The following is a 27822-nucleotide window of genomic DNA, read 5'->3' as shown; positions in this document are numbered from 1 at the left end:
TATGGCACGCAGGCTCTTCATTGCAGCACACAGGCTACTCTCTAGTTGCGGCGCATGGGTTCCAGACTGCATGGGCTCTTTAGCTGTGGCACACAGGCTCTAGAGAGCGTGGGCTCTATAGTTTGTGGCGCGTGGGCTCTATAGTTTGTGGCGCGTGGGCTCTATAGTTTGTGGCACACGGGCTCTCTAGTTGAGGCACGTGGGCTCACCAGTTATGGTGCACAGGCTTAGTTGTCCCGTGGCTTGTGGGATCTTAGTTCTCGAATCAGGGATTGAACCCACATCCCCTACATTGGAAGGAGGATTCTTAACCACTGGACCACCAGGGAAGTCCCTCAGCCATTATTTCTCCAAATATTTTTTCCATCTCCATCTCTTTCCTCTCTCCTTGTGGACTCCCATTACACCTCCCCCCAGCTTTATTGAGATATAATTGACATACAACATTGTGTAGGTTTAAGGTGTACATGGAGATCTGATATATGTATATATTACAAAATGATTACCATAATAAGATTAGTTAACACATCCATCACCTCACATAATTACCTTTATGTGTGTGTATATGTGAAGTGAGTACTTTTAAAGTATACTCTCTTAGCAAGTTTCAAGTATACAATACAGTATTGTTAACTATAGTTACCATGCTGTACATTAGATTTTCAGAACTTACTCATCTTATAACTGGAAGTTTGTACTCTTTGACTACATTCACCCATTTTTCCCACATTCTCACCCCTGGCAACCAACAATCTACTCTCTGTTTCTGAGTTCAATTTTTCTTAGATTCCATACATAAGTGAGATCATACAATATTTGTCTTTCTCTGACTTATTTTACCTAGCATAATGCCCTCACAGTTCATGTGTTTTGTTGCAAATGGCAGGATTTTCTTTTTTATGGCTGTGCTTTATTCCACTGTGTGTCCGTGTGTGTATACATATTTATGTGTATATACACATATATATACACACATACACACACATGTATATACACATTTATATACAGCTCTCATTTTCATATCTCTCTCTCGCTCTCTCATTTCTTTGTCTGTTCATCCACTGATGGACGCCTAGGTTGTTTCCATACCCTGGCTATTGTAAACAGTGCTGCAATGAATGCAGGGGTGCAGACTTTTCTTGGAAGCAGCCCAGTTACACGTACTGTGGGGGCCACTTGAACTTGTCCCACAACTCACTAATGCTCTACTCACTTTTTACATTTCTTTTTTTAATCTCTTTTATATTTTTGGTAGTTTCTATTGCTATGATTTCAAGTTCATTAATCTTTTCTTCTGCATTGATCTGCCATTAATTTCATCCAGAATATTTTCCATCTCACACTTTGTAGTCTTAATCTTTAAAAGGTCAACTGTCCTTTCATATATCTTCCATTTCTCTACTTACCTTTTTGAACATATGGAACACAGTTATAATAACTATTTTCTTGGCCTGTCTGTTAATTCTAATATCTGGGTCAGTTCTGCATCAGTTTTGACTGATTCATTGATCTCCTCATTACAGGTCATATTTTCCCACATCCTTGCAAACTTTTTATTAGAGTCAAGACATTTTGATCTTTTTGGGTGCTAGATATTTCTGCATTCCTATAAATATTCTTGAGCTTTGTCTGGAATGCAGGAAATTTGCTTGCAACAGTTTGATTTTTGGAAGGTCTTGGTTTTGAAATTTGTTAAGCAGGACTGAAGCAATGTGCAGTCTAGGGCTTAGTATTCCCCACTACTGAGTGAAAGTTCTTCTGTTTAATCTACCCAATGCCCAGTGAATTATGGGGATTTTCCTCATCTGGTTGGTGGGAACAGGCACTACAACTGAGCCAGTGTGAGACACTGTTACCTCTAATTTTTTTCATATGGTTCTTTTCCCAGCATCAAGCAGTTTCCTCACATGCATGCATTAATTAATACTCAACTACGTACTTGAGGGGAACCTCTATGGATCTCTGCAGTTTGTCTCTTTGCAGTTCTCTCCTCTCTGGTACACTGTCTAGTGAATTCTAGTGACTTTGGTCTTTCCCAAATCTTACCTTTATCTCCTCAACTCAAGAAGTCTACCAGGCTCTGCTTGGGTTCACCCTCCCTGTACTACAGCCTGAAAACTCTCATGCAAAAAGCTAGGACAACTGAAGGGCTAACCTTATTTATTTCCCATCTCTAAGATATCACTGCCTTCACTGCCTGATATTCAATTATTTTTTTCCATTATTTCATATATTTTGTCTATTTCTTGGTTGTTTCAAGTGGGAAAGTAAATCTGGTCCCTGTTCTCCAACTTGGCCAAGGCAGAAGTCCTAACACATTTTGACTGAGTGAAACTTATGATTCCAAAAACACAGTATTTCCAGAACACAGGAAGAAATGGTGACTGGGGGTTAAAATATAGGTGGAAGCTTAACATGTATACATTTTTACACCCCCTGAATTTTGAATCATGAGAATGTAATTACCTACTCAAAAACAAACTTAATAAAACAGGTGAAGAAATTGGCCTAAACCACAATTAGAATTAAACTGCCATCATAAATGACTCTAAGCGTATCCATTTTGCCTTTTAAAAATTCATATACAGATTATAATCCTATGAATTAAGACAGTGTTCCCCAAAAATTCTTAATAGGAATCACTTGAGTCATTAACAGATTTGGGGGTCCACTATGAACTGCTGAATTAAACTTTCCCAGAGCAGACAATAACCTGCACGGGTGATTCTTATCAAAGTTAGCGAAACCCTTAACTAAGGAGTAAGATTTATTTCCCAAAAGAATGACAACTTTGCAATCAGACAATCCTGGATTCATTTCTTGGCTTTTCCATTTGCCTATGTGATCCTGGGTAAGTTATTTGGCCTCTCTGTGCCTGTTTCCTTAACTATAGAATGCAATCTTTCCAAGGTTGTTATAAGATTAATCTATGTAAAGGGTGTGGGACATAATCTTTCTTATAATGCTTAATTTTACCTTGTTTCCTTTAAAAAGAAAAAAAGAAGATATCTGTCATACAGATATCCAATAAATATTTGTTTCGTTTCCTCCCATACCCAAATTATACAGGTGTTGGGGTATATGTCAATTTAACAAAGTTGTTGTTGAAGCAGTATTTATTAACCATTAATCTTCTCAAACAGAAGCTTTAACAACATCAGTTTAGTTGGCTCATTACTGACAAGTATGACAGGTATCACTCACTTTTTAAAGAATACTCCCGTCCTATCTTTAAAAGGTTACTTTATACACTTTAAAAAAATCAATACAAAAGTACTACAATGTTGTCTTACCTATTTTGCCTTAATCCAAATTATAGCATACCTACAATAATTTCTCTCTCAAAAAATACCCTCTAACACTTGTACCTCTGTTATGTTTCTCTCTCGTAATGAAGCCAACTCATACGGATCCACAAAAAGTCCTGTCGGGATATACTGTTTAATTAAGAGTCGGCAGGTCTGTAAGTCCTCAATGCTCTCTCCAAATTTCACTTTTATTAACAGGTCTCTGTAAGACAAGTATGTTTAAAGTAAATATCTTAATTCATTTTTTAAATGAGTTAGTATAACGTTATATTTAAGTTAGTAGAAATACTGTATTTCAAGTTAGTTTTTCAAAACAAGATTATATCAAGTCAAATGAAATATTTATATCACATCAGAACCACTCATTAGATCTTTCATAAATTCATGTCATAAGCCATAATATAGTAGTAGTGTGAAAACAGACAAAGATCAATGGAAAGGGATGGAGTCCAGAAACAGACACACACTTTTTAAAATAAAGGTGCCAATATAATTTGATGGGGATAAGATTGTCTTTTCAGCAAATGGTACTGAAACAACTGTGTATCTATATAGAAAAAACTGAATCTTGACCTCTACCTCATACCATACTACAAATATTAATTTGAAATAGATTATAAACCTAAATGGATAATTGTCCTGGCATTCTGTCTGGAGGCCCATTCTGGACCAAGTGCAGGGAAGAAGATCCAAAGCATGGTGGTTTTGCTTAAGTGAGAAAACAGAGACAGAAGATAAGGGAGGCTTAAGTAGCTAGAAGTCACAGTGCTATGTTCCAGAAAGGAAGGAACTTCGTAGAAAGAGTTCTAGAAGTCTGAAATGGGGTCCCCTTGAGTTTTTGTTGAATACTAAAATAAGCGTGAGTAAGATGTAACTCCACAAAACTAGACAAAGAATTACAAGGGAAGTGAAAGATGAGAAATTCTGAAATTTCGCAGAGGGTGGGGAGACACTGCATTCCAACCAACCAACCAAAGCGTAGAGACCAAAGGGCTCAGCAGAGATTCCCACAGAGATAGAAATAGAATGGTGGTTGCCTGGGGCAAGGGGAAGGGAAGAATGGGGAGTTATTGTTAAGAGGCACAGAGTTTCAGTTTTGCAACATGAAGAGATTTATGGATGGATAGTAGTGATGGTAACACAACAATGTGAATGTCCTTAATGTCACTGAAGTGTACAATTAAAAACGGTTAAGATGGCAAATTTTATGTTACGGACATTTTACCACAATTAAAATAAATAATAATGTAAAAAATATGTGACTGGCTGTTCAGAGCAAAAGTAACAACAATATATGGTAGTGTTTATAACATAAGCAAAACATGTAAAGTTAATAAACGTATGGCAAGAATAGCATAAAGGGGAGGAGAAAGAAGTGAACTATTCTGATATAAGATTCATACATTATTCATGGTATAAAATAATATTATTTGAAGGTAGATTATGATAAGTTAAAATTGTAAACCCTAAAGCAACAATTTTTTTAAAAGAGAGAGGTATAGTTAAAGCCAAAAATGGAGATTAAATGGAATGATTAAAAAATATTCCATTTATCCAAAATAAGGGAGAAAAAAGAAAAAAGATTAGATGGGACAAATAGAAAAAAACACAGAAAAAAAGTAGCAAGATGGATAGATTTAAACCAAACCAACCAAATCTATATTTACATTAAAAGTAAATAGTCTAATCACTCCAATTAGAATGTAGAGATTGACAGACCGGATAAAATAGCAACACTTAACTATATGCTGTCTACAAGAAACGTTAAATATAAACACAGAGATAAAAGTAGAAGGATGGGAAAATGTATGCAAATGTTAATAGCAATAAATATGGAGTGGCTATATTAATACTTAAAAAGTGGACTTCAGGACAAGGAATATTGTCAGGGATAAAGAAGGACATTACACAAAAATAAAAGGGTCAATGATCAAGAAAATATAACAATCCTAAATGTACTTTATGCACCTAAAAACAGAGCTTCAAAGTATTCATGTATTTTACTTCTTAGCAAAAACTGGTTGAACTACAAGGATAAACAGACAAATCCACAATTAGGGAAAAAGATTTTGATGCCCTTCTCTCCGTAATGGATAGAACAAGTAGAGAGAAAATCAGTAAGGATACAGAAGGCATGAACAACCTTCAATTTAGTTGATCTAATTAACAATTACAGATCATACTCGGGGCATAAGAAAAACTATACGCTGGGCAATAAGTCTAGAAGTTTAAAAGAACTGAAATCATGCAGAATATGGTCTCCAACCACATGGAATTAAATTGGAAATCAATAGGAGGAGGAGACACCGCCTCCACCAAAGCCACAGCTTCAGCTTCTCTGTTGTCCTTCCGGCTATGCCTGGGATCTGCTGCCAGGTAGCTTCCGCCCCACAGCCCTGCGTGTGTGGTCTCAGGTTCCTTTAGTTCCAGAAAGAGAAAAATTGACACCTCGCATCCTGGAAACTGATCTAAGAGACTGAAATTAGGGACTTCTTTCAAATTTAAACATGGCTAATCAAGAAGCAACAAGACCCAACAGGCCAAACACTGGAAATAAAATACAGTACGCTGGTACAAACTAGTACTTCTCGGAGAGCCTGCTGTTGGCATATCAAACCTGGTACTTCGTATTGTGAAGGACCACTTTCATGAATTTCAAGAGAGTACCACTGGGGCTGTTTTTTTAAGCTGTGTGAAATAAGGGACATGAGATACAGCTGGTTAAGAATGATGTCATAGCCTAGCACTGATGTACTAGGCAGCCATTAGCTGCATATGATATCACAAATGAGAGGTCCTTTGCAAGAGCAAAAAACTGGGTTAAAGAACTTCAGAGGCAAGTGAGTCCTAACATAGTCATAGCTTTACCAGGAAACAAGGCCGACCTAGAATAAAAGGGCTGAGACTTCCAGGAAGCACAGTCCTATGCAGATGACAAGTTATTCACGAAGACATCAGCTCAAACATCAATTAATGTAAATGAAATATTCACAGTAATAGCTAAAAAGCTGCCAAAGAATGAACTACAGAATCCAGGAGCAAATTCTGCCAGAGGAAGAGCAGCAGGCCTTACTGAACCCACACAGCCAACCAGGGGTCAGTGTTGTAGTTACTAACCTACAGTTGGAACTAGGTAGAACATTCTTCTGCTTTCTAAATGTTAGCAGTAGAATTGGAGCGTTTAACAAGTTTAATATGACTTCCAAAAAGGAGAGACTTACAATAGAGTCAATTTTCTAATACAGAATTATTTTAAGTTTTTTGAACTTAATTTTTAATAACATGCATGTGTCCCTGACTAATGTTTCAGGAATAGAAGGAGAGGATGAGAGCTGTGTGTCCACTTATTTCATTGGAAGGTTAGGGGGAATCATTTCTCACCACCAGAGATATAGACAAGTGACTGTCTGGACCGACAGTTAACCAGAACCCACAGTTCTATGAAAAAGATTTGGAACTCTTCAGAAACATTCTTTATTTAGAAGGAGGTTCTAAAGATACTTATATTTAGCTACAGTATTCAGGCTAACAGTAATTTCTCTTAGTATCTATATTTAAAGTGTACATTCCACATTTAAACAAATTATCCAAGAGAAAACAGTCCCATATCTTCAAGGGAAAAAAATGAACATCAGTAGCATCTAAACTATAGCTAGTCCTGTTATATTTTAAATGGGCTTAAAAAATCAAATGTAGGGACTTCCCTGGCGGTGCAATGGATGGGACTCCACGCTCCCAATGCAGGGGGCCTGGGTTCAATCCCTGGTCAGGGAACTAGATCCCACATGCATGTCGCAACTAAGAAGTTGGCATGCCACAATTGAGGAGCCCACGTGCCACAACTAAGGAGCCTTCGAGCTGCAACTTAGGAGCCCACCTGCAGCAACTAAGGCCTGGCACAATGAAATAAATAAATAATTAAATATATTTAAAAAAATCAAATGTAATCCCATCTTGTTTTAGGAATACGAAAAATGATAAGTGCATCTTGATGAACGGTGTTCCCTTCAAACATGTGACCTTATCAACAAAAGTGAAACAAACCAGGTGCCTGTGATTCTGTTTAATCACTGCTGGTCATTATGTAGGTTTTGTTGTTTAGGGGCAGAGAAGGAGCTTTTGTCCCCGTTGGACATAATACAGTCAATACACTAACAATCATGTACATTCAAACTTATTTTATTATTTATTTTTGGCTGCATTGGGTCTTGGTTGTGGTGCACAGGCTCTTTGTTCAGCCCATGGGCTTCTCTCTAGTTGTGGCGTGTGGGTTTTCTCTTCTCTAGTTGTGGCATGCGGGCTCCAGGGCACAAGCTCAGTAGTTCTGGCATGTGGGCTTAGTTGCCCCGTGGCATGTGGGATCTTAGTTCCCTGACCAAGGATCGAACCCATGTCCCCTGCATTGTAAGGCAGATTCTTTACTACTGGACCACCAGGGAAGTCCCCAAACTTATTTTAAAGTTAGTCTTCAGCTGTGCTGTAAGTAGGGTAATGCATGGTAGTTTCCACATGTATGTTCATTACTTTTCTGTAATATTTAAGAGTTGCTTAAAAGTATGCAAATGATCTATTTACAATAGCCAGGACATGGAAGCAACCTAAGTGTCCATCAACAGATGAATGGATAAAGAAGATGTGGCACATATATACAATGGAATATTACTCAGCCATAAAAAAGAATGAAACTGAGTTATTTGTAGTGAGGGGGATGTACCTAGAGACTGTCATACAGAGTGAAGTAAGTCAGAAAGAGAAAAACAGATAACACATATATATGGAATCTAAAAAAATAAAAAATAAAAAATAAAATGGACAGAAGAACCTAGGGGCAAGACAGGAATAAAGATGCAGACCTACTAGAGAATGGACTTGAGGATACGGGGAGGGGGAAGGGTAAGCTGGGACAAAGTGAGAGAGTGGCATGGACATATATACACTACCAAATGTAAATAGCTAGCTAGTGGGAAGCAGCCACATAGCACAGGCAGATCAGCTCGGTGCTTTGTGACCACCTAGAGGGCTGGGATAGGGAGGGTGGGAGGGAGGGAGATACAAGAGGGAGAGGGAAGAGATATGGGAACATATGTATATGTATAACTGATTCACTTTGTTATAAAGCAGAAACTGACACACCATTGTAAAGCAATTATACTCTAATAAAGATGTTTTTTAAAAGTATGCAAATGAATAGTTACTAAAATAATTTTTTTCTTCTCTCCCCGTTTGAAAGAAAGGGGCTTCAGTTGTTCCTACATGGCTAGAACCATAATAAACAACATACCTGTAATTTATAACATTAAATATTCTGATATGTTAGTAACGATAATGCAGCCTTGTTTTCCCAATTCATTTTATTTTGATAGGTTTGGTACATTGCGCTAATTGTTTTAGGTATGAGATCGACCATGTGTCAGAGATGATTTAATCTATTCAAGTGTTGAACTGTTAGCACAACTTGTACATTTACAGTAATTCAGAATTAGTAAGGAAAACAGTTCACCAGTGTTTAGTTTTATACTAAGGTGCTCAGGTTGAAATAAAATGGTTATTATAAAAAGAAAAAAAATCAATAAAAGATTTCTGGAAAATCCCCTAAAACCTTAAAATCAAACAATTGTGTCTAAAGGACTGACACCAAAGATGAAATAAAAAAGGAAATTAGAAAATATATTGAACTAAATGAAAATAGGGGAATTCCCTGGTGGTCCAGTGGTTAGGGCTCCACACTTCCACTGCAGGGGGCATGGGTTCCATCCCTGGTCGGGGAACTAAGATCCCGCATGCCATGCAGCACAGCCAAAAAATAAAATTAAAAAAGCTGCAGTGATCCAAACAGTGTCGTACCAGTGAAAGAATAGAAAATAGATCAATGGAACAGAAAAGAGAGCCCAGAAATAGACCCACACACACATAGTCAACTTATGTTTAAAAAAAAAAAAATGAAAACAAATATGTCAAAATTTTTAGGATAGCAGAAATACAGAAACAGATGTAGTGGACATACCTATGGATACCAAGGGGGAAAGGAAGGGGGGATGAATTGGGAGATTGACATATTGGGGTTGACAGATATACACTATTGATACTATGTATAAAATAGATAACTAATGAGAATCTACTATATAGCACAGAGAACTCTACTCAATACTCTGTGGTGACCTAAATGAGAAGGAAATCCAAAAAAAGAGGGGATATATGTATATGTATAGCTGATTCACTTTGCTGTATGGTATAAACTAACATAATATTGTAAAGCAACCATACTCCAATTTAAAAAATCATAAAGAAATAATAAAATTAAAGAAAATTTGTAGGATATAACTAAACCTCTGCTTAGAAGGAAATTTATACTTTTTTGTTTATTCATTTTTTATTGAAGTATAGTTGCTATTCAATATTACATAGGTTACATGTATATAATAGAGTGATTCACAATTTTTAAAGGTTATACTCCATTTATAGTTACTATAAAATACTGGCTATATTCCCCATGTTGTACAATATACCTCTGTAGCTTATTTTATACCTAATTGTTTGTACCTCTTACTCCCCTACCCGCATGTTGCCCATCCCCACTGGTAACCACTAGTTTGTTCTCTATATGTGTGAGTTTGCTTATTTTTTGTTACATTCACTAGTTTGTTGTATTTTTAGATTCCACATATAAGTGATATCATACTGTTGTATTTTTAGATTCCACATATAAATGATATCATACCATATTTGTCTTTCTCTGTCTGACTTATTTCACTTAGCATAATGCCCTCTAAGTCCATCCATTTTGCTGCAAATGGCAAAATTTTGTTCTTTTTTACAGCTGAGTAGTATTCCATTGTATATATATACCACATCTTCTTTATCCATGCATAGAAATTTATACTTTTAAATGCAAAATACTTATATATTAGGGGGGAAAGGTCTAAAATCAATAACCTAAACTGCCATATTAAACAACTAAAAAGGAAGAGGAAATTAAACTTAAAGTAAAAAGGAAGGAGATAATAAAGCGTAGACATTAATGAAAGAGAAAGTAGACAAATAATAAAGAAAAATCAATGAAATATTTCCTTTGCAGAGATCATAACATTGGTAAATCTCTAGACTGATCATGAAAGAAAGAAAAAAGCACAAATTACCAGAATGAAAGAGGGAACATTACTACACAACCTCTACATACTAAGAGGACAATAAGGGAATATTTGAATAATTTTATTCCAATAAATTAAACAACTTAAATAAAATAGACAAATTCCTGGAAAGAAAAAAATCACTAAAACTGATAAAAGAAATAAAATATCTGAACAGCTCCATATCTTCAATTTTTAATAAAAAAATTTAAAGCCTTCCCACATAGAAAACCTCAGGCCTAGATGTTTGGTTTTTTGTTTTTTAAAAAATATTTATTTATTTGGCTGCACCGGGTCTTAGTCACAGCCTGTGGGATCTTCGCTGCCTCGTGCGGGATCTTTGTCGTGGCATGTGAGATCTAGTTCCCAGACCAGGGATCAAACCCAGGCCCCCTGCACTGCAAGCATGGATCTTAACCGCTGGACCACCAGGGAAGCCCCAGGCCTAGATGGTTTTATTGTTGAATTCTATTAAACATTTAAGGAAGAAATAATGCCAATGCTACACACTCAGAAAATAGAGAAGGAAATATTTCCCAATTTATTCTACAAGGCTGGCATTGCCCTGACACCAAAACCAGAATAAGGCATCACATCAAAAGAAAAGACCAATATCCCTCAAGAACATGAAATGAAAATCCTTAACAAAGAATTAAAAATCAAATCAAATCAAATCCAGTAATATTTCAAAAGATAATGCTTAGGGGTTAATTGAACAAAATACATGCAAGACCTATATTCTGAAAGTTATAATATTGTTAAGATAAACTGATAGGGCTTCCCTGGTGGCACAGTGGTTAAGAATCTGCCTGCCAATGCAGGAGACACAGGTTCGAGCCCTGGTCCACGATGATCCCACATGCCGCGGAGCAGCTGGGCCGGTGCACCACAACTACTGAGCCTGTGCCCTAGAGGCTTCGAGCCACAGCTACTGAAGCCCGCGCACCTAGAGCCCGTGCTCTGCAACAACAGAAGCCACTGCAATGAGAAGCCCGTGCACAGCAACGAAGACCCAACGCAGCCATAAATAAATAAATTTATTTAAAAAAAAGATAAACTGATAAATGCTAAATAAATGGAAATACTATATTCATGCATTGGAGCATTCATTAATATTAACGTATCAGTTCTGTACAAATTGATCTAGAATTTCAACAGAATCCCAACCAAATTTTTTGAAGCTTTTTTGAAGAAATCTACAAGTTGATTTCAAAAGTTATATGAAAATGCAAAGGGTCTAGAATAACCAAAACAACTTTCAAAAAAAAGGTAAAGGACTCAGACTTCCTGATTTGAAGATGTAGCATCAAGCTACACTTATTATCAAAATAGTACATTACGGGACATACAGATCAGGGGTTGGCAAACATTTTCTGTAAAGGTCCTAAGAGTAAAATTATTTAGGCTTTGTGAGTCATATAAGGCTTCTGTTGAATATTTTTCTTTGCCTTTTTTTTTTAACAACCTTTAAAAGTGTAAAAATCATTTTTAGCCCAAGGGTGGTACAAAATGAGCAGGATTTGGCCTATGGGCCATAGTCTGAATACAGTACACAAATAGATCCTCACATATAAGGTAATTAATTTTCAAGAAATGTGTCAAGGTAATTTGATGAGGAAAGAATAGTCCTTTCATCAAATGATGCTGGATCAACTGGATATCCATATGGAAAATTAACCTCAACCCCTACCTAACAGTATATAAAAAAATTAATTCAAAATGGATCATACTCCATATAACACTTCTAAAAGAAAATTTCCATGATCTTGGAATAGACAAGGATTTCTTACACAGGACACAAAAACCATGAACCACAAAAGAAAAAATTTGATAAACTATACTCCATCAAAATTAGAATTCTTGGGGCTTCCTTTAGAATTCTTAAAACTCGATAATAAAATAACAAACAACCCAGTTTAAAAATGGACAAAAGACTAAGACACTTCACAAGTCAGAAAGACAAATACAATATGATATCACTTATATGTGGAATCTAAAATATGACATAAATGAACCTACCTACAAAACAGAAACAAACTCACAGACATAGAGAACAGACTTGTGGTTGCCAAGGGGAAGGAATGGACTGGGAGTTTGGAGTTAGCAGACGCAAACTATTACATATAGAATAGATAAACAACAAGGTCCTACTGTATAGCACAGGGAACTATATTCAATATCCTCAGATAAACATAATGGAAAAGAACATAAAAAAGAATATATACGTATGTATAATTGAATCACTTTCCCGTACAGCAGAAATTAACAAAACCCTGCAAATCAGCTACACTTTAATTAAAAAAAAAAGACTAAGACACTTCACAAAGGAAGATATACTAGTGGACAATAAGCACACAAAAAGATGCTCAATATCATTACTCATCAGTGAAATACAAATTAAAATTACAATGAGATACCACTACACATCCACCAGAAAGTCTAAAATTAAAAAGACTGACCATATCAAGTGCTGGCAAGGACGTGGCTGGCAAGTTCTGTTTCATAATGTATGAAACAGAACTCTCATACATTACTGATGAGAATGTAAAACAGCAATAACCACTGTGGAAAACAGTTTGGCAGTTTCTTAAAAAGTTCAACATTTACCTATCATATATCCAGCAATTCTGTTTATTGATATTTACCCAAAATTAATGAAAACCTGTCCATGCCAAGACTTGTACACAACTGCTCATTATAGCTTTATTTATCATAGCCCAAAACTAGGAACAACTCCAATGCCATAGATACGTGGATGAATAAACAAATTTCAGTACTCTGCAACAAAAAGAACAAATTGCTACCATACAGAACATCGTTAAATCTCATTGACATAATGCTGAGTGAAAGAAGCCAGATATCAAAAAGTACATACTGTATGATTTCATTTATATAAAATTCCAGAAAATCTATTTAGTAACAGAAGTAGATCAGTGATTGGCTGAGTGTGGGTATGGGTGAGGGAGAATAACTGCAAGTAGCACATGAGTATTTTTGGAGATGATGAAAATGTTCTATATTTTGACTGGTTACATGGTTACATGGGTGTATATAGTTGTCAAACTCAATGAAGTTTATTAAAAAAAAAACACTATGGGGGCTTTCCTGGTGGTGCAGTGGTTAAGAATCCACCTGCCAATGCAGAGGACATGGGTTCAATCCCTGGTGGGGGAAGATTCCACATGCCGCGGAGCAACTAAGCCCGTGTGCCACAACTACCAAGCCTGCACTCTACAGCCCGCGAGCCACATTACTGAGCCCGTGTGCCACAACTACTGAAGCCCACGCGCCTAGGGCCTGTGCTTCGCAACAAGAGAAGCCACTGCAATGAGAAGCCGGCGCACCGCAAAGACGAGTAGCCCCTGCTCGCCACAACTAAAGAAATTAACCTGCACGCAGCAACGAAGACCCAATGCAGTCAAAAATAAATTAATTTTTAAAAAACCACTATGAAATAGTACTATTATAATTCCCATTTTACCTGTAAGAAAACAAAGCACTAGGGTAAAATACCCATGTTACTCTCTTCATAGAAAAATTGTCATCTCCAACTTAAAAAGTATGGGGAAACGTTTTCAGCCTTTACATATGATATTAGTTTCTGGTTCTCAGATAATCAATAAATTTATATGAACTCATCGCTCTAGGAACACAGCAGAAATTCCAAGAATTAAATATTAAGAGCAGCTATCTCTATAGATATTTTTTGCTTTTATTCTTTAAAGTAGTCTGAGGTAATTTTACATATAGCAGTTTATTTTCCTAATAATTTGCATTCACTGAAAGAATTCTGAATAGTTTCTGTGGCATTGTTATATTCTATTTTTGTCCCAAAATATCATTTCTAGTGATGTAAAAGCTAATCACAGAATATAAAAATCAATTAAATCCAAAAGTTGTGTATATACATGTGAGTAAACAAAAATATTTTCCCTCTTTCAAGAAAAGAAAGAGGGAAAGGAAAGCAAAGCACAGAGAGACTAAGTAACTCAGCCAAGAGCTAAGATTCAAACTCCAATAGTTATACTCTAGAGCCCAAATTGTTAGCCACTATTTCATTCTGCCTCTATAAAATATCCAGAGCAGCTATCTGTATATATATTTTGCTTTAATTCTTCTAAATATATTCCAAAGTAGACTATTATCTATTATCTCTTTTCTTCTGGATACTATATATGTATTTGTGAACATGTAATATCTTATCATCAGAAAAAACACATATATTTAAAAAGACAGAGACTCTTCAGGACCTCCCTCCAAGATGAATTCAACCAATTAACCAAAACATGTCCGATGTATTTGTTAATCTTTCTGAAGTTATTCACCTGTGTTACCTTCCAGTTCACATTCTTCATCTTGTTCTCAAATACAACACGTAAATTTCATCAAAAGACTTGCAGAAAATCAGATATACTATAGCTAGAGCATTCCTCTGATCCACCTATCCAGTAACTCTATAAAAGAAATAAGCTTGTAATAAAGCTTATTCATGCTAGTCCCCAGAAACCAACAGTTTCTATTCTGTGTTCACAAACCATCGTTTTAGTAATCTGGCCTAGAATTTTGCCCAGAATCTACAATAATTAACTAACTTCCAGATCATCCAAAGATTATAAACAGAAGTTCAGCAATGGTTTAAGCAAGTTCTCTTACTGCAAGAATGAGATATAATTTATCAGAGAGGGGAGACTCTAAACTCATTTATATTCGTTAAGGCCCTTTTGTGTAATTAATTCCCTTACATTTTCTGCACTTCAGTTTCCTACTACCAATAACCACTTGGCCGCTTTCCAGAGTGGGATTAATTCTTCTTGACCAAGAAGACAGAAATAAGAGGGGCTAACAAATTCTACTTTCTATGATATGTTAATATTTCTTCATCTACCCTCTCAAGACTATACCTGCTCTAAACATAACTAAAAAAGCCTTTTTAAAAAATGATTGTTGGCATTTTCTCAAATAACTCTAAGATTTCTAGTTTCTGAAGTTATTCTTATGGGTTCTGTCACTCTTCACTGTTGGTTTTATATCCTGCTTTTTATCCTCAGTACTTAGAATTGGACAGCTACTTTTGTTGTCACGATAGTCTCTTCAGTTACTTCTTTCTTCCTTATTGGAATCAGTTATCTCCCATTCCTCTTGAAAATACATTCCAATTATGTTAAAGAGAGAAGCTATATAATTGGCATAATTACCCTGATATTGCTTAAAATGTGTCTGGAACTCTGTCAAAAACTCCTTTCGGAAGTAAATTCCCTCCCAAAATCAGTTTTATACTTTATGGTCACACCTCCTCTTTGAAACGGTACTGCCCAGATTGATCACCTATCTCATTATTAATAATAATAGCTGGGCTTCCCTGGTGGCGCAGTGGTTGACAGTCCCCCTGCAGATGCAGGGGACATGGGTTCGTGCCCCAGTCCGGGAAGATCCCACATGCCGCAGAGCGGCTGGGCCCGTGAGCCATGGCCGCTGAGCCTGCGCGTCTAGAGCCTGTGCTCCGCAATGGGAGAGGCCACAGCAGTGAGAGGCCCGCGTACCTCCAAAAATAATAATAAAATTAAATAATAATAATAATAATAGCTAACATTTCCTGGGTATGTGCTATGTGACAAGCACTACATTAAGGAGCTTTCCATATATTCTCCGATCTAATCATCACAACCCTAATAAGGAAATACTATCATTATCCACCTTTATCAGTAAGGTAGCAATGACTTAAGTAACTTGACTAAGGCCACACAGATACTAAATAACAGAGCTACATTTTGAGCCCAAATTTATCTGAATTAAAAACAAACAAACAGAAAAACCAAGTTCTTCCTACTACACCTCCTAGCCATTCACTTGTAGAGTGAACGTTGAAGAGTGAGTTCTTTTAGTTTAAGGTGACTTATAAAATGAAGGGATTTAAAAAATATATGTATCAGAATTTATAAGTCAAATATCTGATAATAATTTCAAAGTGACACCTTGAGAAGCTTTAAAGTTTGGGAATTTCTTATGGAACAGTTTCCACAACATTTTACCAGTCTTTTTTTTTTTTTTTTTTTTTTTTTTTTTTCTTTTTGCGGTATGCGGGCCTCTCACTGTTGTGGCCTCTCCCGTTGCGGAGCACAGGCTCCGGATGCGCAGGCCCAGCGGCCATGGCTCACGGGCCCAGCCGCTCCGCGGCATATGGGATCCTCCCAGACCGGGGCACGAACCCGCATCCCCTGCATCGGCAGGCGGACTCTCAACCACTGCGCCACCAGGGAGGCCCCTACCAGTCTTTTAAATATGTTTAATACTGGCAAATATTCATTTTTGAGCATAGTTTCTTTTTTGGAAATAGTTTGGTCTTTGGAACCAAGTCTTGTAAATTAGAAATAGTGATTTAGGGTGGTATAATATCTTAGTACTTGAGAGTGTGGCTTTGGAGTATGATAGTCATAAATCTGAATCAGAGCTCTAACACCCTAACCTCTACACGATTATTTAAATTCCCTGAGCCCTAGTCCCTCATCTGAAATACAAGAAAGGTATCATCTATCTTACAACCATTGTGAAGATTAAATGGAGTACTGTGTATATAGCTTCTGGCTATATAAATATATAATAGATATGTGTAGTGAATAATAAATGTTTGTTTTCTCCTTCTCTTCTCCACTGTTATTTTAATCATTATTTCAAACTATGAACCACATATCTGTCACTTATAACTTTAAGAAGGCAAGTAATTTTTTTTCAGTTTATCCATTTTTCAACTATTGATTTTTTGCTTTAAATTACATTGAAACAGTATTTTGATGTAAGTACAAGTCAATGGGCAACTTACCTGTGGAAACCATCTTTCAAAACTTCTTGCCTCAAAATAATTTCAGAACAAGTGGCCCTTATGCCTATAAGCATGAAAAGATTTTTTTAAACAAAATAAGCACTCAATGAAAGAATATTTAAATAATCAGAAAATAATAGTTTGAATAGGCTTTAATTGCCTGGAAAATCTAACCAACCTAAAAACAAAACAAAAACTTTTAAAACTTAAGCAATTTGAGCTACACATAAATCTATTTCTAGTATAGCATAGGGGTTAAAAGTCTTGACTTTGGAGTTAGATTGGCTAGTTTCAAACCCCAGTCTGTCTATTAACAGCTGTGTCACTTTGGGCAAGAGAGTTTCTCTCTCTACTAGTTGTCATGAGACTTTAACATATGTAGAAGCACTTAGAACAGGGTCAGCCATATAGCAAGCACTCTATATAAGTGTTTGCTATTTATATTACTTTATTCAGGTGATCCCAGGACACCAAAAACAACAGAATGGCCAAAGAGTCAGGAAACCTCAATTTTAATCCTAGCTCACTGAAACTGAGTAGCAGATACAAACTGGGAACTTCTATATTCTACCATCCACACATAGAAAAGACCGAGAGGATGCTACACCATGCCTTGTGGAGACGTTGAAAGAGTTTAAAGAAACAACAAAAACTGGAGGCTTTTGAAAGGTTCAAAGGGTTCCTTCATAAACTTAGAATAACCAGAAATCTCACTATACTGACTCCATGCAGAATTCAGACATTAAAACTGTTACTCAGTGTCAGTCTCATAAAGTTAAAAATTCAGCTACTAATGACCACCAACTCTACCCAGGCACTTTGCTATGGAATTCTACTCCATTTTCAAAAGCTGGAAGTGTGTGGGAAGAATATTAAAACAAACATACAGAAAAACCATACACTACTGTATGTTGCTAAGTCCATTAGATGTATTCCTGAGAAGATTCCCCCCCAAAAAAAAACATGACAGGGAGATGGAAACATTTGGAATATACTAGGGAAGGAAGGAAAAAAGTATGAAAGACAACATCTATTAAATAATACCTATATGACAGATTCTCTACTTGGGGCTTTCACACGTATTTTAACTTTCACAGTCTAGCTAAACAGGCAGGCAAAATTATTGCCATTTGTACACAGGAGGAAACTCTGACTTATAAACAGTTACTGTCTAGGCCACACAACTAGGTAAGTAACTGATTAGAAGCAAGATCTGCCCAACTTTTAAAGCCTAAGGCATTTCCACTCTCCTAGCTATTTAAAGAAATCCTTAATTGCTTTGGAGAAGCACATATCATCTTTTCCCAAGCAACTTACAGAATATCTCTTGCATAAATCCAGATATTTCTTCAATGTTTAATTTTAATAGAGGTGGGGGTAAGGGTTTATATCTGCCTATAAATTAATTAGAAAAAAGGTCGGATTAATAGGCTTAAAGTCTATCAGGATATACAGTAGAAACTAGTAAATTTCATTCATCTTGGGATAGTAGAAAAGCTGATTTACAAACAGTATTACAAGTACTAGATTATTTATGATTTTTAAGGCAAAGTACCATTTTCTTTCTTTTTTTAATAATATTTATTTATTTATTTAGCTGCATCGGGTCTTAGTTGTGGCACACGGGACCTTCGTTGCAGCATGCAGGAACTCGCCTCGTGTCGTGTGGGCTTCTCTCTAGTTGCGGTGCGCGGGCTCAGTAGTTGCCGCACGGGGGATTAGTTGCCCCGGGGCATGTGGGATCTTAGTTCCCTAACCAGGGATCCAACCCAAGTCCCCTGCATTGGAAGGTGGATTCTTAACCACCGGACCACCAGGGAAGTCCCCAAAGGTACCATTTTCAAAGTGCATTTGTTGCATCTGAATGCACCTTCAAGATTTTTCCTCTTAAATATTAACTTACTTGGTTATTGCGGCCTGAACTGGCTCTGGAAATTGACCCCTTCTTAATCACAAAATGCCAGTGCTGGAAGAGTCTTCAGATATAAGTCCAGTTGTTTAAAAATTCTTTTTGGCCTAGTAATCCTTTCTTCAAATAAATTTGGGAACTTAATATGTAAATACAAAAGCAGAACTGCACTGACTGACAGATACTAGTCTAATATTCTCGTTTTAAAGACAGAGAAACTCACCTGATTTGTACTGACTTTCCTTTCCCTATCAAACGTTGTCACTTTATTGTAATTACTACTGCACTGTATACATCTCCCCCTACTGCAATGCAAGCTCCACGAGGGCTGGATCCACAGCGCCTAGCACAGCACTTCTGCCCACGGACTTGGGCCCAAAGAAGTGAATCAACTCGCTTGCCCAGCCCTGAGTCATAAAGAAACTCTAGCCCAATCTAGTCCATTATCAAAAATGTTTGTAAAACGAAACTAGTCTTCCTCCCCTTTCCACGTCCCCCGAGGACAACAAACTATGTATTCTAGATTGGGGTTCTCACACCTCATAGGGCACTTAGGCTTTGCTGGCCCCGCAGTGGTCAGAAGCTTCACGCATTCCAAGAGCATCCCAAGACTCTTCACGTCTGTACTTTACAATATTTTAGTAATAGTGCGGCCAGTCCCTCCTCAGAAAGACAAAGCCCGACTCTCCAGAGAACCAGGAGCAGCCACAAAGCAATGAAGACGGGGGGCGGGGCGGGGGGAGTAGCAGGAAGCTTGCGGCCTTTGTTTTTAACCTCCTGCAGCTCACCCTACAGTTCTAGGGTCGCGAGAAGCACGTTTGTAAAGCGCGGAAGGGAGAGTACTAGGGAGCCTGGAGTGCTCCCCACCCTCTCGGCCCTAAACCCCGCCCTCACCCCTGAAGCCCCGCCCTTCCCCTTACCAGCGTCGGTGAGGGTGGTGTTGAAGGCTATGGCTGGCGAGCAGGTGAGTCCAGCCGCCTCCCAGAGGAGTAGCCAGGCCACCGCCCGGACGGCCACGGCCGGGGGAGCCAGGACGCCGGAGAACACGCGCCCCAGAAGAGCGCGCGGGGACAAAATGCGGTCGGAGGAACCTGCACACGCCTCACACCGCTCCTAGAACACGCTGTCACGGAGTTAGAGACTGGGACGGAAGACTCAATGCGCGCACGCCAGCGGTCCAGCCGTTACCCTGCTCCCCGCATCCCCGGCCCCCGAAAGTTCCGGCGTCAAGGAGGCCGCGGTACCGCCCCCTCGTCGGCCCGCCCCTTGCACTCCCGGTCGGGGGCGGAGCGAGGAGCGGCGGAAGCGCCGTGACGTGTGCCAGGGCAGTTGCTCTAGGGGCCGCTCCGCGGGACCCCAGCATGACTCTGAGCTCCGCGCGTTGTCCTGGGAACAGCCTAGCCCAGCTCCCGGCGTCCACCTCCACTTCCAGGTATTTGCACATGCGGGCCTCCTGCCGGGGAATTCACCCCACGGTGCGGAGCTGTGGCTGTCGCCTCTTTCTGCAGCGCCAGGCTGCGCCTGGCCTCAAAGTCGAGTGCTCCTAGGTGCATTACGGTTAGTGGAAACACCCCCTCACGGAGATTTTAGACGTTGACCTGCAGAAGATGCATTTTCTGTACTTATCTATGGGTAAGAAAGTCAGTCTTGCACTAGTGGGGGCGTGGATAGGGAGAGGATCGTCTACCTGATGGCAAAATCCGTACACTTTAGGTTCTGTGGGGATGCTTGGCAAGATTATGCAGGTCACTGATCCTTGAGGAGAAAAGTATTAATGTCTAGAAAGAAGTGCTGGGTAAATGTGTCGTCTATCTTCATGAATTGAATATGTAAGCAGAGCTGGAGAGTATCCAACGCAGATTGGAACAGAACGGAGGGCTCTAGGATGGATGTCTTAAAGAGGAAAGATGTCAGAAGATACTACCTAAAACTGAAGATAGCAGTATAACCATGCTGTTAAGAAATATGAAGATAAATTTTGGAAGAAACATTTAAAAGAATTGAAACTCGTTACCTATGGAGAGGGGAAGGGGAGAGGACAACAGTTTTTTGTTATACGCCTCATAGAATTATGTTATATTTTAAACAGAATACAAACATTACTTTAATAAAAAATAAAAGTTTAGTTTTAAAAAGAAAGAAAAGAGTGTAGTCATAAAACTACATTATTGAGCATCACTTGCATATATCATTTATTAATACAGCCGTTTGCTTGAGTGTATGGAATTTGTATTGTGCTCAGGAGGATCTTCTAGAAAGTTTACTAACAACAAGTTTTAGTGAGGTGAACTGGGAGTAGTAAAGAAGAAAGAGGTGGAGTGGGATCGTGGCATCAGATCAGAGGCAGAGCACAATAATTGGATAACACAGTTCTTTATATATTGGGTTGGCCAAAAGGTTCCCTTGGTTTTTAAGTAAAAGTAAAAGACACACTTTTACAAAAAATATTTATTTCTTTCTTTATTTCGGCTGCACCAGGTCTTCATTGAGGCAGGTGGGCGCTCTTAGTTGCTGCATGCAGACTCCTAGTTACGGCATACATGCAGGATCTACCTCCCCAACCAGGGAACAAACCCAGGCCTCCTGCATCAGGAGCGCAGTCTTACCCACTGGACCACAAGGGAAATCCCACATTTTTCATTTTTCATTTTTACCAAGAACTTTATTGAACACCGTATTCACCATTTTGTTCCACTACTTTCTGCCATTTTTCAGGCAACTCAATAATTCCATCTTCCCAAAACCTTTTATCCTTTTGAGCAAGGAACTGTTCTAGGTGCCTTTTACAGTCTTCCAGAGACTTGAAATTTTTTCCATTAAGAGAATTTTGTAAAGACCGAAATAAATGGAAATCCGAAGGTGCAATGTCTAGTGAATATGTTGGATGAATCAGAACTTCCCAGCCAAGCTGTAACAGTTTTTGCCTGGTCATCAAAGAAACATGCAGTCTTGCATTATCCTGATGGAAGGTTATGCGTTTTCTGTTGACTAATTCCGGATGCTTTTTGTCGAGTGCTGCTTTGAGTTGGTCTAATTGGGAGCAGTACTTGTTGGAATTAATCGTTTGGTTTTGCGGAAGGAGCTCATAATAGAGGATTTCCTTCCAATTCCACCATATACACAACATCACCTTCTTTGGATGAAGACCAGCCTTTGGTGTGGTTGGTGGTGGTTCATTTCGCTTGCCCCACCATCTCTTCTGTTCCACATTATTGTACAGTATCCACTTTTCATCGCCCGTCACAATTTGTTTTAAAAACGGAACGTTTTCATTACGTTTAAGTAGAGAATTGCATTCGGAAATACAGTCAAAAAGGTTTTATTCGCTTAACTTACATGGAACCCAAACATCAAAGCGATGAACATAACCAAGCTGGTTCAAATGATTTTCAATGCTTGATTTGGATATTTTGAGTATGTCGGCTATCTCCCACATGGTTGATTGTTCTCAATTAATGTCTCGATTTGATGGCTATCAACTTCAACTTGTGTACCCGACCGTGGAGCATCATCCAGCGAGGAATCTCCAGCACGAAACTTGGCAAACCAGTTTTTACACGTTCGATCAGTCATAGCACCTTCTGCATACAATGCACAAATCTTTTTTTGCGTTTCAGTTGTGTTTTTACCTTTCTTGAAATAATAAAGCGTAATATGCCGAAAATGTTGTTTTTTCCCCCTATTTTCTATATTAAAACGGCTACACAAAAATTCACCAATATTAATGCACACTGATATGACGGCTGTCACAATACAGTCTAACAAAACTGTTTCAAATGAAGTTAAAGACAACTAAGCGCTACTAGAGCCGGCTTATGGAACAAACGAACTTTTTAGCCAACACAGTATAATCCATTTCCTAAGAGTAAAAATTCTCACATCCAATAGGAAGGGGTGAATAATATAGGTTATGGTATATGCATAGGACAAAACATTTGCAGTCATAAAAATTTGCATTTTAGAAAGACATTTAATGGCAAAATTATATAGGTTGTTAAATTTAAAAGGCAGGACTTAAAAAAGAATGAAATAATGCCATTTGCAGCTACATGATGAACCTAGAGAGTATCATACTAAGTGAAGTAAGTCAGAAAGAGAAAGACAAATACCATATGATATCACTTATATGTGGAATCTAAAATATGACACAAATGAACTTACCTACAAAACAGAAACAGACTCACAGAGAACGGACTTGTGATTGCCACGGGGGAGGGGGCATAGGAGAGGGATGGATTGAGAGTTTGGGATCAGCAGATGTAAACTATCATGTATAGAATGGATAAACAAGGTCCTACTGGGAACTATATTCAATATACTGTGATAAATCATAATGGAAAAGCATATGAAAAAGAATATATTTATATTTATTACTGAATCACTTTGCTGTATAGCAGAAATTAACACAACATTGTAAGTCAACTATACTTCCGTAAAATAAAATTTTGTAAAAAGTTAAAAGGTAGGAAACAGTATGTATGATATAAAAACATACTATAGCTAAAAAAAAAAACCAAAAAAAAAAATCCAAACACAAACAAACAAAAAAGTATTCCTAGAAAGACTGGAAGGAATCAGGGATGATTATTTTGTATGTCTCTTCCTCCCCCTTCCCCACTTCCATCCCAGTTTTCTACAATGAACATGTATTATGTAAACATGTTCCTAGTGATTCTCTAACAGAACTGAATTTATGAAGGTATCATCCCTATGCTGCTTTACCTCCAGGTTCTTTGACATTTGCAAATCTTTCTGAGAATATCATAGTCACATCTAAAGCAGTCCCTATAATTAAGTATATTTTGGCATTGAGAGCAGGGAAGGGAAGAGGGAATGGAAAGTAATAACCTTTAAAATGGTTGTTTCAAATACTGTATGCTAACACACATATATGGAATCTTAAAAAACAGTATTGATGAACCTAGTGGCAGGGCAGGAATAAAGATGCAGACGTAGAGAACAGACTTGAGGACAAAGCGGGGGAAGGGGAAACTGGGATGAAGTGAGAGATTAGCACTGACCTATGTACACTACCAAATGTAAAATAGCTAGCTAGTGGGAAGCTGCTGCATAGCACAGGGAGATCAGCTCGACACTGTGACGACCTAGAGGGGTGGGATAGGGAAGGTGGGAGGGAGACGCAAGAGGGAGGGGGTAAGGGGATATATGTATACATATAGCTGATTCACTTTGTGGTACAGCAGAAACTTATACATTGTAAAACAATTATACTCCAATAAAGATTAAAAAATAATAAATAAATAAATAAATAAATAAAATGTTTCTTGTAACTGAAAAAACATCATGTAGTGAGACAAATAAGTTGAAATAAAAGCCATGTAAGCTTTATTGCCTCAAATATGTGGAGGCTAATTATGCCTTTTTTGATCAGACTTCTAAACTATGAACACTTAGAGGATGTACAGGGGCTGTGTCTTCTATTAACACATTGAATTAAACAATGGAATACCTACTACAGTCCAGGTATTGTGCTGGGGATATTGTGGTGAACAGTGGATATGTTCCCTGCCCTCATGAAGCATATAGAATAGAAGGAAAAGAAAAGTGATAAAGTAAGTAGTTACAAAAAACTCAATGAGTAGAATGATTGGGGAAGTACAAAGGAGAGAGGTCTGGTCTAGTGAACCCCTCAGGACATAATGTGCAATATTAAAAAACTCTTAGTACCTTGACATAGAGGGTGCTTGTACATACTTGTTTAATTGATAAACAAAAAAGATCCTGTAAGTTGATTCTTGGGCTGACTCAGAGGTTCATATACAGTCTTTGGTTAAGAGTACAGTACACGAAGAGATCCAAACTGAACTGCATTTCTAGGTTCATGTGTGAACAAATCTACACCCCTCAATGAACCAGGGATTCTATAGACTATAAAGATAACCTGGCGCCAAACTGAACTTTCCAGGTAGCTCTTGGAATACTGAGCTTAAGCTGACTATGCATCTCCAGAACTGGAGTAGATTCAGATCTGCTGGGGAGGAAAAGTAGAGGAGAATGTGATTTATCCAACACTTAATTTTTTTTCCACTTTAGCAGGAAGTCATTATGCGACTAACACATTTTCATCAGATTTCCTCTGATTTACTGTGAAGTATATGTGAGAATGATGTGCACTGCCAAGAAATGTGGAATTAGGTTCCAGCCTCCGGCTGTTATCTTAATCTATGAGAATGAAATGCAGGGGAAAAGTCGCCAGCGCATCATGCCTGTCCGAAACTTTTCAAAGTATTCAGGTATCTTATGTTTTATCTTGCCTCCTATCTTAAATATTCGCTGAGTCAGTTTATAAGAACGATTTGAGTCTCATGTAATGGAATGACATGGCCTTCAGAGTTAGACTGACCAAGGTTCAAGTCGTGACTGTCAGGGTAGGTGTGAAATCTTGGCTAAATTACTTAATCTTGGTGAGTATCAGTTTCCTAATCTGTAAAAGGAAATTGATAATCCCACCCTTTGAGATCTGCAGTGTGGGTTAAATGAGATAGCATTATTCAGTAATATTAATTCCCTTCTCTCCCTCCAAGTGTGTTTTTTATTTGTAATCTTGATATTTTCTTGGTACCAGTACTAATATCTAAAGCTGTAATACTACTTTTTCTCCTCAGATGTTTTCTCCAGTTGAAAGTATTTAACATCTCCTCAAAGTGATTTTAAGTTACAGAAATAAAAAATATATCCCTCCTTCCCCCATCATACTCAAAGCTGTATATAAAGAAATAGTTCCGTAAAATAGTTCATTCCCAAAAGCCAGTTAGCTACTGACTATAATGACAGGTAATGGTTTCAGTAACTTGTGGTACCTGAATAGTCTGTGGTGTTGCATGTGGTATAATAGTTTTGTTTCTCCCTCCTAGATTGCAGCAGAGCTGCTGAACAATTAAAGAATAATCCACGACACAAGGGTTACCTGGAACAGGTATCCCTGAAGCAACTAGAGAAGTTATTCAGTTTTTTACGAGGTTACTTGTGGGGGCAGAGTTTGGCAGAAACAATGGAAAAAATTCAGCGGGAAACCACCATTGATCCTGAGGAAGACCTGAACAAACTAGATGACAAGGAACTTGCCAAAAGGAAGAGCATCATGGATGAACTTTTTGAGAAAAATCAGAAGAAGAAGGATGATCCAAATTTTGTTTATGACATTGAAGTGGAGTTCCCACAGGATGAACAACTACAGTCCTGTGGCTGGGACACAGAGTCAGCTGACGAGTCCTGATAACCAAAAACTAAAAAAAAAATTATCAGGTAGTAGAAAATCCATGTTTATACAAGACCATAGATTGGTTGTAGAAAAATCTGTAAAGAACACTATGCATATTGGGTCACGTTTGGATTGACCATGTTACTTTTCAAAACCAAGATATGTAGAGCATCTACTATGTAGGTGCATATGGAATATAGGGAAAACAGAATATAGGAATCTGCCTTTAAGGAGCTTACAGTCTAATTGGAAGATAAGTCAAAAGCTTATGAAAAGCTAGTTTAATGGTATTAGGCAGCATTAGATCTAAATGCTTGATAAAGGCTAGAGAGGATCAGAACCTCGATTACGGTAGGGTAGAATAGTCAGGGAGGACTTTGTCCATCGGTGGCAAGATGGTACTTTGCCTGGCCCTTGAAATGGTAGTATTTGGATAGAAGCTTATATAGGATTCCAGATTAAACTGGGAGGAAAAAAAGGGGGATGTTGCAGGGGATTGGTAAAGAGATAGGAATTAGAATGTTTTATTTGAGGAACAGTAAGCAAATTATAGTTTGATAAGATCAGAGGGCGTATATGGTTGCCAACAATGCATATATGCATCGTTTTTATATCTATGTAACTCTGGAGTAGAAGAGTACCCCTGCAGAGTGCCCTGTGGCTTCAAGTGGATGTAATCTGATGGATAGCAGGGGAACTCTGCCCCATCCCCCTGCCCCAGTATCAGGAAATATGTACTAAAGACATTCTGAAACCCTGAACCTCTTCCCATAAGTAAGAGGTTTGTTTGTAAAATGGGAAATCTACCCATAATAAATGAACATATGTACAGCCAGTTTAGGCCTGTTCATGAGTTTGTATCTCCAAAGAGAAGATCGTTGTTGAACAAGGTTATATATGTACAGATATATCTTTCTTCATATTAGAATATTTAATTGGTAGAAATCCTGTTTTCTGCAAGGAAATTAATACCCATTAAATAAAGCTATAAAAGTTACTCATTCTTTCCACCTGTCCATCCCTACTCTCTTTACCATTAAAAGCCTCATTAAAGAGGTCATTCTTATAGTGATATCACCAAGGACTTAAGATGGCCATGTCTCAAATGTATATTTGTCAAAGGTAGCAAAACAATTTTCAGAACTGGAGATCCTTCCATAACTACATACTATTTCACTGTATAGATGTAGATGATATATTTTAAAAATTGACCTTAGGCTGTTTTCCCCTTTCACTATTACAAGCAATACCACAGTAAATAACCTTGTACATTCCCTATTTTGCTGAACTAAAAATGACGCCTGGAGGGGAATTACTGGGTATGTGCATCCTGAATTTTAATAGATATTGCTAGATTGTCCTCCAAAGAGTTTCATTCATTCATTCATTCAGTAATGTACTTAATAAGCGCCTACAACATGCTGAGCCTGTACTGTTCT

At 37.9% G+C, this 27822-nt stretch overlaps 2 protein-coding genes and 1 pseudogene across 4 annotated transcripts in view; 2 read left to right on the top strand and 1 right to left on the bottom strand.

Annotated features, from left to right (window-relative positions):
- PIGX (phosphatidylinositol glycan anchor biosynthesis class X) overlaps positions 1-20605 on the bottom strand; it is a gene marked incomplete at its 5' end in the record, with an annotated part of 32287 nt that extends 11682 nt beyond the window's left edge. Inside the window, 4 exons of the mRNA XM_082624312.1 lie at positions 3369-3510; positions 17253-17316; positions 20082-20274; positions 20330-20605. Of these exons, the coding sequence (XP_082480438.1) occupies positions 3369-3510; positions 17253-17316; positions 20082-20274; positions 20330-20605 (675 nt within the window). The remainder of the gene's footprint in view (positions 1-3368; positions 3511-17252; positions 17317-20081; positions 20275-20329) is intronic.
- Positions 5816-6424, top strand: LOC309806527 (ras-related protein Rab-5A-like; annotated as a pseudogene). The gene has a single exon. The product of its transcript is annotated as a ras-related protein Rab-5A-like (transcript).
- Positions 20261-27391, top strand: CEP19 (centrosomal protein 19). Of its 2 annotated transcripts, none has more exons than XM_082625966.1 (3): positions 20261-20593; positions 25219-25415; positions 26037-27391. In XM_082625966.1, exons 2-3 carry the CDS (start codon positions 25286-25288, stop codon positions 26396-26398), a joined length of 492 nt encoding a protein of 163 aa, XP_082482092.1. In that variant the 5' UTR covers positions 20261-20593; positions 25219-25285; the 3' UTR covers positions 26399-27391. The 2 variants fall into 2 exon arrangements, with proteins under 2 accessions (XP_082482092.1, XP_082482091.1); XM_082625965.1 differs by having other exon boundaries at positions 25216-25415.
- Positions 27392-27822: the final 431 nt, after the last annotated feature.

The sequence above is a fragment of the Mesoplodon mirus genome (assembly GCF_964341445.2).
Source record: "Mesoplodon mirus genome assembly, chromosome: 6".
NCBI classification, from domain to species: domain Eukaryota; kingdom Metazoa; phylum Chordata; class Mammalia; order Artiodactyla; family Ziphiidae; genus Mesoplodon; species Mesoplodon mirus.
The sequence above is the reverse complement of the archived record's forward strand: the minus strand, read 5'-3'. Positions and strand labels throughout refer to the sequence as shown.